Raw genomic sequence first — 14,019 nt, 5'->3', positions numbered from 1 at the left:
CAAGCATTAGGGCTTAAAAATTTTTCCTCTTCTTGGATTTACATCTTTGTTTACATTTCTACAACAACCAGTTCACACTTTCACATGTAAATTTTTGTAATACATTTTTAGTTATTTCTTTCTTAAATGTCATTTTTCTACTCTTTGCCAATATAATAAAGTTATTTTCCCCAAACATTTCCATGATATTGTTCACCTTCTCAGGAGTCTATCATTGTAATCTCTTGCTATTATCAAATCCCAAATTGTAGATCTGATCTTTAAGGTGATGCACTTATTTTACTTCTAATTCTTCAATATCAGAAATATTGATAATTTCTGCTCTGAAACAGGGAACCTCTGATCCATTCAGTTTAAACTACTTGCCATTTATTAAACACAACTTTCTCCTTTCCATGTGATTTTGCATATACTACTATTCTTATCTGGGAAACCATTAAGATTGGAGGGAAGAGAACCGCTGTCAACACACACATACACACACACACACACCAAATTCTTTCTGGTGTTTGAACTAAGTTTCTGATTAAGTTCCTATAATATGGGGAAAATTATTTTTAATAGTCCTCCCCACCCCCCAAAAGCACGCTGTATCAGAAGTAACATGATCACACAGACTGAGAACGGATGCAGCATAGAATAATACTCCATTCCATCTACTACAGTACCTGGTACATCTGGTACATGAGAAGTGTACAATATATTGTGGTTCTAAGAACTCTTAATTTGGTTCTTACTGATACCCCTTTTAAAAATGATATATGGCTTGAGGATATGAAATTTACTACAGCCATAGGTCTGCATTTCCCCTGTTTTCTAGTTTACATAGGAAACAATCTTAAACATGTGTAATCACACACATACCTACATTGCACACACAACTTTCAGTTACTCCCTATAAAAATACAAAACCAAAATACTTGCCTATGTATTATGTCCCTTGGAGAGCATGTAAAATTTTCTAAGATATTTTAATACTTGTATTATATAAATATATAGATAAAATTGTATGTAGATAAAGTACCTAGTTGATAATGTTTTAATAACTGACTGATAAGTCAACTTGCTACATATTTTCAATTTAACATAATTTAGTCTATCCATTTTAGAAAGTGATATCACTGTGCAATTTTGAAATTACTGGAAAGAAAATGAGTTTATTCAAGTAAAATTCTACCAGTATTCATATTACATTTTATAGATATATATTTTTAAAAGAGAATTCTTATTCAGGTGATCATTGTTTTATGATGCTTAAAAAACAATTATGTGAAATATATTCAATATAATTAATATTTAGAAGAGTTTAGGGTTTGTTTTATAAAAGTTATTTCATTTTTATATCAGTGCAAAATGACACTAATATATTATCTTTATCTATTAGCTTTCCTATCTTTGAAAATCCATATCCCATGGACATTCATGAATCACCAGTTACGTGCACAGCATACTTTGCTGATTGCCCACCAGATTTGATTCTAGTGCTCTACTCTATAGGAGTCAAGCATAAAAAACAAGGATACAGTAATAAGGTAAAAGCAACAATTAGAAATTTTCTTGTATTCATATCCATATCATATGATCATACTTTTTTCTGTTATTTTCTGACTTTCCGTAGAAGAAAACTTGAACTAAATTCTTTTCAAGTCATAAGCTGGCACCTATAAAAGACATAATTTCTGAAATTCAAATTTCCTAAATGCTACATAGCTTTAAGTCTATGAGAATATAAATTTCTTATATAAAAAGTATACAATTATCTACTAAGATATACTTACCTATCATATATATTTATATACTAAATATATGTTTAAACTAACATATGCTTGAATCATAAGATGTTACTTTTGATTATTTTAGGTGAAGGATTACGTTTTAAGAAATTCAGGAGTCAACTCTCTCTAGTTATTTCTTATCAATCAATGGTTAATAAGACATAATTGTCAAAGACTTTCATTAAATAACTTTCTAGAATTCCATTTTGTTATATTTAACTACAGGATTCAAATACTTACAATTATAATAGACCCCCCTATTATGATTTCTGTTATTTGAACAGGACTGTTGAGATGGACAACTCCAGGGGGCACAATTTACATAGTATTTTGTGTTAAATGGCACCACCATAGTTTGGAGGTACATAGACTACATGGAAGAAGTAGCAACACCACATTTGTATGATTAAAGATACTTCTTTGCATTTTTAATATGAATGGTAATATCTGTTAAAATCTATATTTTTAAAGGATATGAAATTTTGCATTTGGAATTGTTTGTTCAATGAAGGAGTTAAAAAATAGGTACACATTTCATTCTTCATTACTTAACAGCTATTTATTTTTAAGTGAAACTTTTACTGTTATTTTAAAATATTTTTATTTTAAATTTCTAAGTTATTTAAATTTAAAAAATAAAACTTATAAATTCTTCCCACATAATCTGTTTAGGAGTGGCCAATCAGTGGAGGAGCTTGGAACCTTGGCACACAGACATATCCAGAAATTATTATTACTGGGTAAGTGGGATGTGATTTATGAGTTTATCAATTTATCATCAAAAAGATTTCATTGAATTTTCACACTTTCCCATAATTGTGCTGTAGGAATGCTGACAGTTTAAATTAAAATATAAGACACAGCTTCTATCCAAAGATTATAACCTTTATAGAAGATAAAATCAAATCATTGAAAACATAGACATATAACAAAAATAAGTAAGTATAGATTATAAGACCAGAAGAAAGTCAGAGATAGAAAAATCATGAGAGATTAGTCAAAGAAGAATTTCTGTAGAAATCATAGATTATTAGCCTTAGACAGGCCCTTACCAATATCTCTTGATTCCATCTAAATCCAGGAATCAGTGCTCTGTATCTCCATCAAGTGGCTATTTAAAGTATACTTCAAAACTTATAGCACCGGAAATGTTGTTACTTCCTATAGCAACCCATTTCATGCTCTAATGTTAGGAATGAAAATGGAAACATAGCAACAGATAAAGATAAGACTTAAAAGATCATAAGGAGTTCTGCTTATGAGGTATGGAATAGATGTACTTTTCCCTATTCTTCCCACTAAGTACAATTAAAACCCCTGGATATTATTATAATATGACTGGAAAAGATGGAGAGAAGTCAGACTGGATAGGTCCCCAAAGACTCAAGGAATGACATGGAAGTGAGTTTCCTGGCTTTTCTTTTTGCCTCATATATCCCAGAATTGGAGCTGAAGAAGCTGGCAACCTGGAGCTCCAGGCACAAACCTAAAAAGCCCAACGAAAGCTAGCTCTCTCTAGCCAAAAGGTGAGGAAAGGAGAAGCCTATAAAGACAGTAAACTTTTAGAAAATAATCTTTCTATTATAGCTAACCAACACAGAAAAAAACTATGACTCCACCCCTACCCACTTCATCAGAGGTTGAGTGGAGAGCGTGGACTTTCACCCTCATCAGGCCATAATAAGGTGCCTCAACTTGCCCATGAAGGGGATGTCAGTTTCTGACACTGAGCTAAGGCTGAGTAGGGTGCTGGGACTTTTAACCCTGCTGAATGGTAGTGAAACTCTTTACCTGTGGTGACAGAGATAATGTGGGGAGAGAATTCCCAGCACTGCCCAGCAGTAATGAGGAGCCATATACCCTCCCCTTTTTTGTCAATGGAAGTCCAGTGAGGAAGGAGGAAAGAACAGAGCTTAAAAAGTTCATAAGGAAATAATGGTTGAAAACTTCCCAAATTTGGCAAAAGACATGAACCTAGAGATTGCAGAAGGTGAGCGAACCACAAGAAATTCACAATAAGACACATCATAGTCAAACTTTTGAATACTAAACACCAAGGAAAAAAATATGAAAACAGCAAAAGAGAAATCACACCTCACCGACAGGGCAAAACCAATTTGAATGATGGCATATTTCCATTAGAAACCATGGAGGCCAGAGGAAACCTGAATCTTTTTCAAGTGCTGAAAGAAAAGAACTGGCAACCTAGAATAATATACCCAGCAAAAATATTTTCCAGGAATTAATTAGAAATTAATACATTCTAAAATGAGGGAAACTAAGAGTATGTCAACATCAGACTACTCTGAAAGAATGGCTAAAGGAAATTCTGTAAACAGGAAGCAAATGATAAAAGAAGGAACCTTGGAATATGAGGAAGGAAGGAAGAATACAGTAAGCAAAAATACGGGTTAATACAATAGGCTTTCTTTCTCTTGAGTTGCTAAAATTATATTTGATGGTTGAAGAAAATATTATGGTTACATTGTTTGATGTGGTTCTACATATGTATAGAGGAAATATTTAAGGTAATTATAAATGGGTGAGGGTAAACTGGTATAAAGAAAGGTAAGGTTTTTATACTTCCCTTGAAATGGTAGTATGATAACACCAGTAGACTGTGACAAGTTAAATGAATATTACAATGCAGTACCTAAAGCAACGCTGTAAAAAGATCTGGGCTAAGAGATACACTGAAAAACATTATTGACACATAAAAATGGATGTACTAAAATAATTCAATTAACCTACAGGAAAGCAGGGGGAAAAAAACAGTGACAATAAAAGAGGGAAAAATAGAAAAAAAAAAAAAGACGGACTTAATTAATCATGGAAGTGTTAAGGCTTAAATGTAAATGGTCTAAATACATCAATTCAAATGCATTGATTAGCGGAGTGGATTAAAAAACATAAACCAACGCTATGCCATTAACAATACACTCACTTCAAATACCACAGTATAATCAGGTTTAGAGAAGAAGGACAGAAAAATACTTTATAAAAGAATCAATGGAGGGCTTCCCTGGTGGCGCAATGGTTGAGAGTCCGCCTGCCGATGCAGGGGACACGGGTTCATGCCCCGTTCTGGGAGGATCCCACATGCCACGGAGCAGCTGGGCCCGTGAGCGATGGCCGCTGAGCCTGCGCGTCTGGAGCCTGTGCTCTGCAATGGGAGAGGCCACGACAGTGAGAGGCCCGAGTACCGCAAAAAAAAAAAAAGAATCAATGGAGAGTGACATCAGCAAGATGTCAAAATAAGTAGCCCCAGACCTCGTTCTCCCACAGACACACTGATGCAACAATATATGGTCCAAAAACCTTTATGAAAACTCTAGAAACCAATTAGGAAATCATAGTACCCCAGGGGAGCTCAAAGCCAAGAGTAGCCACACTGAAATGGGTAAAAACAGCCATTTTATTTCAACTATATCAGCTTCTTCCCCAAATTGGCACAGCTCTTGTTCAGGAGGAATCTTCTCTCATGAGAGGGAAGTAGTGGAGTAGACTGTACATCCAATGTTCCTGCTTTTCAGGGGACTTCCAAAGAGACTAGTTTTTATCTCCCCTGAGTCAGAGTACTGATGGAACCTGGATGCCTGGGGGCTGCAGAGAACAAAAGAGAGCTCAGTGGCTTACTGAAGTGCTAAGAAACTTGCAGAACTAAGACAGATAATAGAAGGAGCAAGAGATGCAAGCTCCTGAAAAAGAAACCAGCAAACCTCTCTAATTGGGAAATTACACATACAGTCCCAGAGAAGATGCATCCCCATTGAAGGTTTGAGAGACCCCAAGGATCTTGAACTTGGAGAAGGTCTTCCCCTGTATAAAGCCGTCCATAACAGGTGGCTGTTTTCCAAATGCTAAATTCACAGTAAAAAATAACAAGGTGCAGGAAGAAACAGACAAACACAACCCAATCAAAGGAACAAGATAATTATCTAGAAACTGACCCTAAACAATTTGGTATCTGTGAATTACCTGACAAGCAGTTGAAAATAACTGTCTTAAAGAAGCTCAATGCATGAAAAGAGAACACAGGTAGACAACTAAATGAAATCAGGAAAATGATGTATGAATGAAATGAAAATATCAACAAAGAGGTAGAAACTTTTAAAAAGAACCAGAAAGAAACTCTTAAAGAGAAGAATACAATAACTGAATTGAAAATTTTACTAGAAGGGATTAACAGCAGATTTAATCAGAAGAAAGAACCAGCAAACTTGAAGATAGGTAATAAGAAATCACTGAGTCAGAGGAACAAAAGGAAAAAGAATGAAGAAAAGTGGTGAATGCCTAAAGGACTTATGGGAAACCATCAAACATACCAGTATAGCATTATGGAAGTCCCAGAGGACTAGAGAGAGAATGGGACAGAGAACCAATTTGAAGAAATCTTGGCTAAAAACTTCTCAAATCTGAGGAGGTAAATGGACTTCCATATTCATTGGATATGTATCAGAATATTCTAATGAGGATGAACCCAAAGAGGTCCACACTGAGACACATTATAATTGAATTGTCAAAGACAAAGAAACAATCTTAAAAGCAGCAACAGAAAAGCTACTCATTATCTGTATGAAAAATGTCATGAGATTATCATTGCATTTCTCAGCAGAAATATTACAGGCTAGAAGGGAGAAGGATGATATATTTAAAGTGCATAAAGAAAAAAGAAAAGCCAGCCATGGGACACTATATCTGGAAAACTGTACTTCAAAAAAAAAAGGAGAAATAAAGACCTTCCAAGATAAACAAAAATTGAAACCAGGGCTTCCCTGGTGGCGCAGTGGTTGAGAGTCCGCCTGCCAATGCAGGGGACACGGGTTCGTGCCCCGGTCCAGGAATATCCCACGTGCCACGGAGCGGCTGGGCCCGTGAGCCATGGCCGCTGAGCCTGCGTGTCCGGAGCCTGTGCTCCGCAATGGGAGAGGCCATGACAGTGATAGGCCGTGTACTGCAAAAACAAAAAACAAAAAAAACAAACTGAAACCATTTATTACCACTATACCTGCCTCACAAGAATTGATAAAGGGAGTCCTTTGAGTTGAAATGGATGAACACTAGACAACAAAATGAAAGCATATGAAAATATAAAGCTCTCTGGTAAAAGTAAATACACAGACAAAAACAGTATCCTGTAACACTGTAGTGGTGGTGCATGAATCACTTTAAATTCAGGTATAGAATTTAAAAGATAAAAGCATTTTTAAAAACTATAACTATAGGAGGGAAAGCTTCGGAGCCGCAGAGGAGAGCACAGCAACAGGGGTGCGGAGGGCAAGCGGAGAGATTCCCGCACAGAGGATCAGTGCCGACCAGCACTCACTCACCAGGCCGAGAGGCTTGTCTGCTCACCTGCAGGGGCGGGCGGGGCTGGGAGCTGAGGCTTGGGCTTCAGTCGGAGCGCAGGGAGAGGGCTGGGGTTGGCAGAGTGAACACAGCCAGAAGGGGTTAGTGCACCATGGCTAGCTGGGAGGGTGTCCGGGGAAAAGTCTGGACCTGCCGAAGAGGCAAGAGACTTTTTCTTCCCTCTTTGTTTCCTGGTGCGCGAGGAGAGGGGATAAAGAGCGCTGCTTAAAGGAGCTCCAGAGACGGGCGTGAGCCGCAGCTAACAGCGCGGACCCCAGAGACGGGCATGAGACGCTAAGGCTGCTGCTGCCGCCACCAAGAAGCCTGTGTGCGAGCACAGGTTACTATCCACACTTCCCTTCCAGGGAGCCTGTGCAGCCCGCCACTGCCAGGGTCCCGGGATCCAGGGACAATTTCCCCGGGAGAATGCACAGCGCGCCTCAGGCTGGTGCAACGTCCCACCGGCCTCTGCCACCGCAGGCTCGCCCCGCATCCGCACCCCTCCCGCGCACCGTCCTGAGTGAGCCAGAGTCCCCGAAACAGCTGCTCCTTTAACCCCGTCCTGTCTGAGCGAAGAACAGACACCCTCCGGCAACCTACACGCAGAGGCAGGGCCAAATCCAAAGCTGAGCCATGGGAACTGTGCAAACAAAGAAGAGAAAGGGAAATCTCTCCCAGCAGCCTCAGATGCAGCAGATTAAAGCTCCACAATCAACTTGATATACCCTGCATCTGTGGAATACATGAATAGACAACGAATCATCCCAAATTGAGGAGGTGGAGTTTGAGAGCAAGATTGACTCTTTTTTCCTCCTTTTCCTCTTTTTGTGAGTGTGTATGTTTCTGTGTGAGATTTTGTCTGTATAGCTTCGCTGTCACCATTTATCCTACGGTTCTATCCGTTTTTTTTGTTTCTTCTTGTTTTTTTTTCCTTAAAAAAATTGTTTTTCTTAATTTTTATTTTAATAACTTTAGTTTATTTTATCTTACTTTATTTTATCCTCTTTCCTCTTTCTTTTCTTTCTTCCTTCCTTCCCTCCTTCCTTCCTTCCTTCCCTCCTTCCTTCCTTCCCTCCCTCCCTCCCTCCTTTCCCTTCCTTCCTTCCTTCCTTCCTTCCTTCCTTCCTTCCTTCCTTCCTTCCTTTCTTTCTTTCTTTCTTCCTTCCTTCCTTTCTTTCTTTCTTTCTTTCTTTCTTTCTTTCTTTCTTTCTTTCTTTCTTTCTTTCTTTCTTTCTTTCTCTCTTTCTCTCTTTCTTTCTCTCTTTCTACTTTTTCACGCTTTTATTCTGAGCCATGTGGATGAAAGGCTCTTGGTGCTGCAGCCAGGAGTCAGTGCTGTGCCTTTGAGGTGGGAGAGCCAACTTCAAGACACTGGTCCACAAGAGACCTCCTAGCTCCACATAATATCAAATGGTGAAAATCTCCCAGAGATCTCCATCTCAACACCAGCACCCAGCTTCACTCAATGACCAGCAAGCTACAGTGCTGGACACCCTATGCCAAACAACTAGCAAGACAGGAACACAACCCCACCCATTAGCAGAGAGGCTGCCTAAAATCATAATAAGTCCACAGACACCCCAAAACACACCACCAGACGTGGATCTGCCCACCAGAAAGACAAGATCCAGCCTCATCCACCAGAACACAGGCAATAGTCTCCTCCACCAGGAAGCCTACACAACCCACTGAAACAACTTTAGGCACTGGGGAAAGACACCAAAAACAACGGGAACTACGAACCTGCAGCCTGCAAAAAGGAGACCCCAAATACAGTAAGATAAGCAAAATGAGAAGACAGAAAAACACAGCAGATGAAGGAGCAGACTAAAAACCCACCAGACCTAACAAATGAAGAGGAAATAGGCAGTCGACCTGAAAAAGAATTCAGAATAATGATAGTAAAGAGGACCCAAAATCTTGGATATAGAATAGAGAAAATGCAAGAAACATTTAATGAGGACCTAGAAGAACTAAAGATGAAACAGGCAATGATGAACAACACAATAAATGAAATTAAAACTACTCTAGAAGGGATCAATAGCAGAATACCTGAGGCAGAAGAACGGATAAGTGACCTGGAAGATAAAATAGTGGAAATAACTACTGCAGAGCAGAATAAAGAAAAAAGAATGAAAAGAACTGAGGACAGTCTCAGAGACCTCTGGGACAACATTAAACACACCAACATTTGAATTATAGGGGTTCCAGAAGAAGAGAAAAAGAAAGGGACTGAGAAAATATTTGAAGAGATTATAGTTGAAAACTTCCCTAATATGGGAAAAGAAATAGTTAATCAAGTCCAGGAAGCACAGAGAGTCCCATACAGGATAAATCCAAGGAGAAACATGCCAAGACACATATTAATCAAACTGTCAACAATTAAATACAAAGAAAACATATTAAAAGCAGCAAGGGAAAAACAACAAATAACACACAACAGAATCCCCATAAGGTTAAGAGCTGATCTTTCAGCAGAAACTCTGCAAGCCAGAAGGGACTGGCAGGACATATTTAAAGTGATGAAGGAGAAAAACCTACAACCAAGATTACTCTACCCAGCAAGGATCTTATTCAGATTTGATGGAGAAATTAAAACCTTTACAGACAAGCAAAAGCCGATAGAGTTCAGCCCCACCAAACCAGCTTTACAACAAATGCTAAAGGACCTTCACTAGGCAAGAAACACAAGAGAAGGAAAAGACCTACAATAATAAACCCAAAACAGTTAAGAAAATGGGAATAGGAACATACATATCGATAATTACCTTAAATGTAAATGGATTAAATGCTCTCACCAAAAGACACAGACTGGGGCTTCCCTGGTATCTCAGTAGTTGAGAGTCCCCCTGCCTATGCAGGGAACACGGGTTCGTTGCCTGGTCCGGGAAAATCCCACGTGGCGCGGAGCACCTGGGCTCGTGAGCCATGGCCGCTGAACCTGCGCATCCGGAGCCTGTGCTCCGCTACTGCAAAAAAAAAAAAGACACAGACGGGCTGAATGGATACAAAAACAAGACCCATTTATATGCTGTCTACAAGAGACCCACTTCAGACCTAGAGACACATACAGACTCAAAGTGAGGGGATGGAAAAAGATATTGCATGCAAATGGAAACCAAAAGAAAGCTGGAGTAGCAATTCTCATATCAGACAAAATAGACTTTAAAATAAAAACTATTAGAAGAGACAAAGAAGGACACTACATAATGATCAATCCAAGAAGAAGATATAACAATTGTAAATATTTATGCATCCAACATAGGAGCACCTCAATACATAAGGCAAATACTAACAGCCATAAAAGGAGAAATCGACAGTAACACATTCATAGTAGGGGACTTTAACACCCCACTTTCACCAATGGACAGATCATCCAAAATGAAAATAAATAAGGAAACACAAGCTTTAAATGATACATTAAACAAGATGGACTTAATGGATATTTAGAGGACATTTGATCCAAAAACAACAGAATACACATTTTTCTCAAGTGCTCATGGAACATTCTCCAGGATAGATCATATCTTGCGTCACAAATGAAGCCTTGGTAAATTTAAGAAAATTGAAATTGTATCAAGTATTTTTTCTGACCATAACGCTATGAGACTAGATATCAAGTACAGGAAAAGATCTGTAAAAAATACAAACACATGGAGGCTAAACAACACACTACTTAATAACGAAGTGATCACTGATGAAATCAAAGAGGAAATCAAAAAATACCTAGAAACAAATGACACTGGAGACACGACGACTCAAAACCTATGGGATGCAGCAAAAGCAGTTCTAAGAGGGTAGTTTATAGCTATACAATCCTACCTTAAGAAACAGGAAACATCTCAAATAAACAACCTAACCTTGCACCTAAAGCAATTAGAGAAAGAAGAACAAACAAAACCCAAAATTAGCAGAAGGAAGGAAATCATAAAGATCAGATCAGAAATAAATGAAAAAGAAATGAAGGAAACGATAGCAAAGGTCAATAAAACTAAAAGCTGGTTCTTTGAGAAGATAAACAAAATTGATAAACCGTTAGCCAGACTCATCAAGAAAAAAAGGGAGAAGACTCAAATCAATAGAATTAAAAAGGAGAAGGAACAACTGACACTGCAGAAATACAAAGGATCATGAGAGATCACAACGAGCAACTCTTTGCCAGTAAAATGGACAACCTGGAAGAAATGGACACATTCTTAGAAATGCACAACCTTCCAAGACTGAATCGGGAAGAAATAGAAAATATGAACAGGCCAATCACAAACACGGAAATTGAAACTGTGATTAAAAATCTTCCAACAAACAAAAGCCCAGGACCAGATGGCTTCACAGGCGAATTCTATCAAACATTTAAAGAAGAGCTAACACCTATCCTTCTCAAACTCCTCCAAAATGTAGCAGAGGGAGGAACACTCCCAAACTCATTCTACGAGGCCACCATCACTCTGATACCAAAACCAGACAAGGATGTCACAAAGAAAGAAAACTACAGGCCAATATCACTGATGAACATAGATGCAAAAATCCTCAACAAAATGCTAGCAAACAGAATCCAAAAGCACATTAAAAGGATCATACACCATGATCAAGTGGGGTTTATTTAAGGAATGCAAGGATTCTTCAGTATATGCAAATCAATCAACGTGATGCACCATATTAACAAATTGAAGGAGAAAAAACATATGATCATCTCAATAGATGCAGAGAAAGCTTTTGACAAAAAACCCCCACCTATTTATGATTAAAACCCTGCAGAAAGTAGGCATAGAGTGATTTTTCCTCAACATAATAAAGCCATATATGACTAACCCACAGCCAACATCGTCTTCAATGGTGAAAAACTGAACGCATTTCCACTAAGATCAGGAACAAGACAAGGGTGTCCACTCTCAACACTCTTATTCAACGTAGTTTTGGAAGTTTTAGCCACAGCAATCAGAGAAGAAAAGGAAATAAAAGGAATCCAAATCAGAAAAGAAGTAAAGCTGTCACTGTTTGCAGATGACATGATACTATACATAGACTCCTAAAGATGCTATTAGAAAGCTACTAGAGCTAATCAATGAATTTGGTAAAGTAACAGGATAAAAAATTAATGCACAGAAATCTCTGGCATTCCTATACATAAATGATGAAAAATCTGAAAGTGAAATGAAGAAAACACTCCCATTTACCATTGCAACAAAAAGAATAAAATATCTAGGAATAAACCTACCTAAGGAGACAAAAGACCTGTATGCAGAAAATTATAAGACACTGATGAAAGAAATTAAAGATGATACAAATAGATGGAGAGAGATACCATGTTCTTGGATTGGAAGAATCAACATTGTGAAAATGACTCTACTACCCAAAGCAATCTATAGATTCAATGCAATCCCTATCAAACTACCACTGGCATTTTTCACAGAACTAGAACAAAAAATTTCACAATTTGTATGGAAACACAAAAGACCCCGAATAGCCAAAGCAATCTTGAGAACGAAAAACGGAGCTGGAGGAATCAGGCTCCGTGACTTCAGATTATACTACAAAGCTACAGTAATCAAGACAGTATGGTACTGGCACAAAAACAGAAAGATAGATCAATGGAACAGGATAGAAAGCCCAGAGATAAAACCACACACATATGGTCACCTTATCTTTAATAACGGAGGCAGGAATGTACAGTGGAGAAAGTACAGTCTCTACAATAAGTAGTGCTGGAAAAACTGGACAGGTACATGTAGAGGTATGAGATTAGGTCACTTCCTAACACCATACACAAAAATAAGCTCAAAATGGATTAACAACCTAAATGTTAGGCCAGAAACTATCAAACTCTTAGAAGAAAACGTAGGCAGAACACTCTATGACATAAATCACAACAAGATCCTTTTTGACCCACCTCCCAGAGAAATAGAAATAAAAAGAAAAATAAACAATGGGACCTAATGAAACTTCAAAGCTTTTGCACAGCAAAGGAAACCATAAACAAGACCAAAAGACAACCCTCAGAATGGGTGAAAATATTTGCAAATGAAGCAACTGACAAAGGATTAATCTCCAAAATTTACAAGCAGCTCATGCAGCTCAATAACAAAAGAACGAACAACCCAATCCAAAAATGGGCCGAAGACCTAAATAGACATTTCTCCAAAGAAGATATACAGATTGCCAAGAAACAGATGAAAGAATGCTCAACATCATTAATCATTAGAGAAATGCAAATCAAAACTATGATGAGATATCATCTCATACCAGTCAGAATGGCCATCATCAAAACATCTAGAAACAATAAATGCTGGAGAGGGTGTGGAGAAAAGGGAACACTCTTGCAGTGCTGGTGGGAATGTTAATTGGTACAGCCACTATGGAGAATAGTATGGAGGTTCCTTAAAAAACTACAAATAGCACTACCATATGACCCAGCAATCCCACTCCTGGGCATATACCTTGAGAAAACCATAATTCAAAAAGAGTCATGTACCAAAATGTTCATTGCAGCTCTATTTACAATAGCCAGGAGATGGAAACAACCTAAGTGTCCATCATCGGATGAACGGATAAAGAAGATGTGGCACATATATACAATGGAATATTACTCAGCAATAAAAAGAAACGAAATTGAGCTGTTTGTAATGAGGTGGATGGACCCAGAGTCTGTCATACAGAGTGAAGTAAGTCAGAAAGAGAAAGACAAATACCGTATACTAACACATATATATGGAATTTAAGAAAAAAAAAATGTCATGAAGAACCTAGGGGTAAGACAGGAATAAAGACACAGACCTACTAGAGAATGTACTTAAGGATATGGGGAGGGGGAAGGGTAAGCTGTGACAAAGCGAGAGAGTGGCATGGACATATATGCACTACCAAACTTAAAATAGATAGCCAGTGGGAAGCAGCGGCG

At 38.1% G+C, this 14,019-nt stretch overlaps 1 protein-coding gene across 4 annotated transcripts in view; it reads left to right on the top strand.

Moving 5' to 3' along the window:
* The window catches only part of STXBP5L (syntaxin binding protein 5L), a gene marked incomplete at both ends in the record, with an annotated part of 357,252 nt that overhangs the window by 191,235 nt on the left and 151,998 nt on the right, over positions 1–14,019 (top strand). For all 4 annotated transcript variants that reach the window (XM_082655376.1, XM_082655374.1, XM_082655375.1 and 1 more), the window contains 2 exons: positions 1,385–1,532; positions 2,448–2,515. In XM_082655376.1, the coding sequence (XP_082511502.1) occupies positions 1,385–1,532; positions 2,448–2,515 (216 nt within the window). The remainder of the gene's footprint in view (positions 1–1,384; positions 1,533–2,447; positions 2,516–14,019) is intronic.

Source organism: Grampus griseus, assembly GCF_964374135.1.
Source record: "Grampus griseus genome assembly, chromosome: 5".
Classification (NCBI taxonomy): Eukaryota; Metazoa; Chordata; class Mammalia; order Artiodactyla; family Delphinidae; genus Grampus; species Grampus griseus.
Note: the sequence above shows the minus strand (reverse complement) of the source record. Positions and strands in the feature narration are given on the sequence as shown.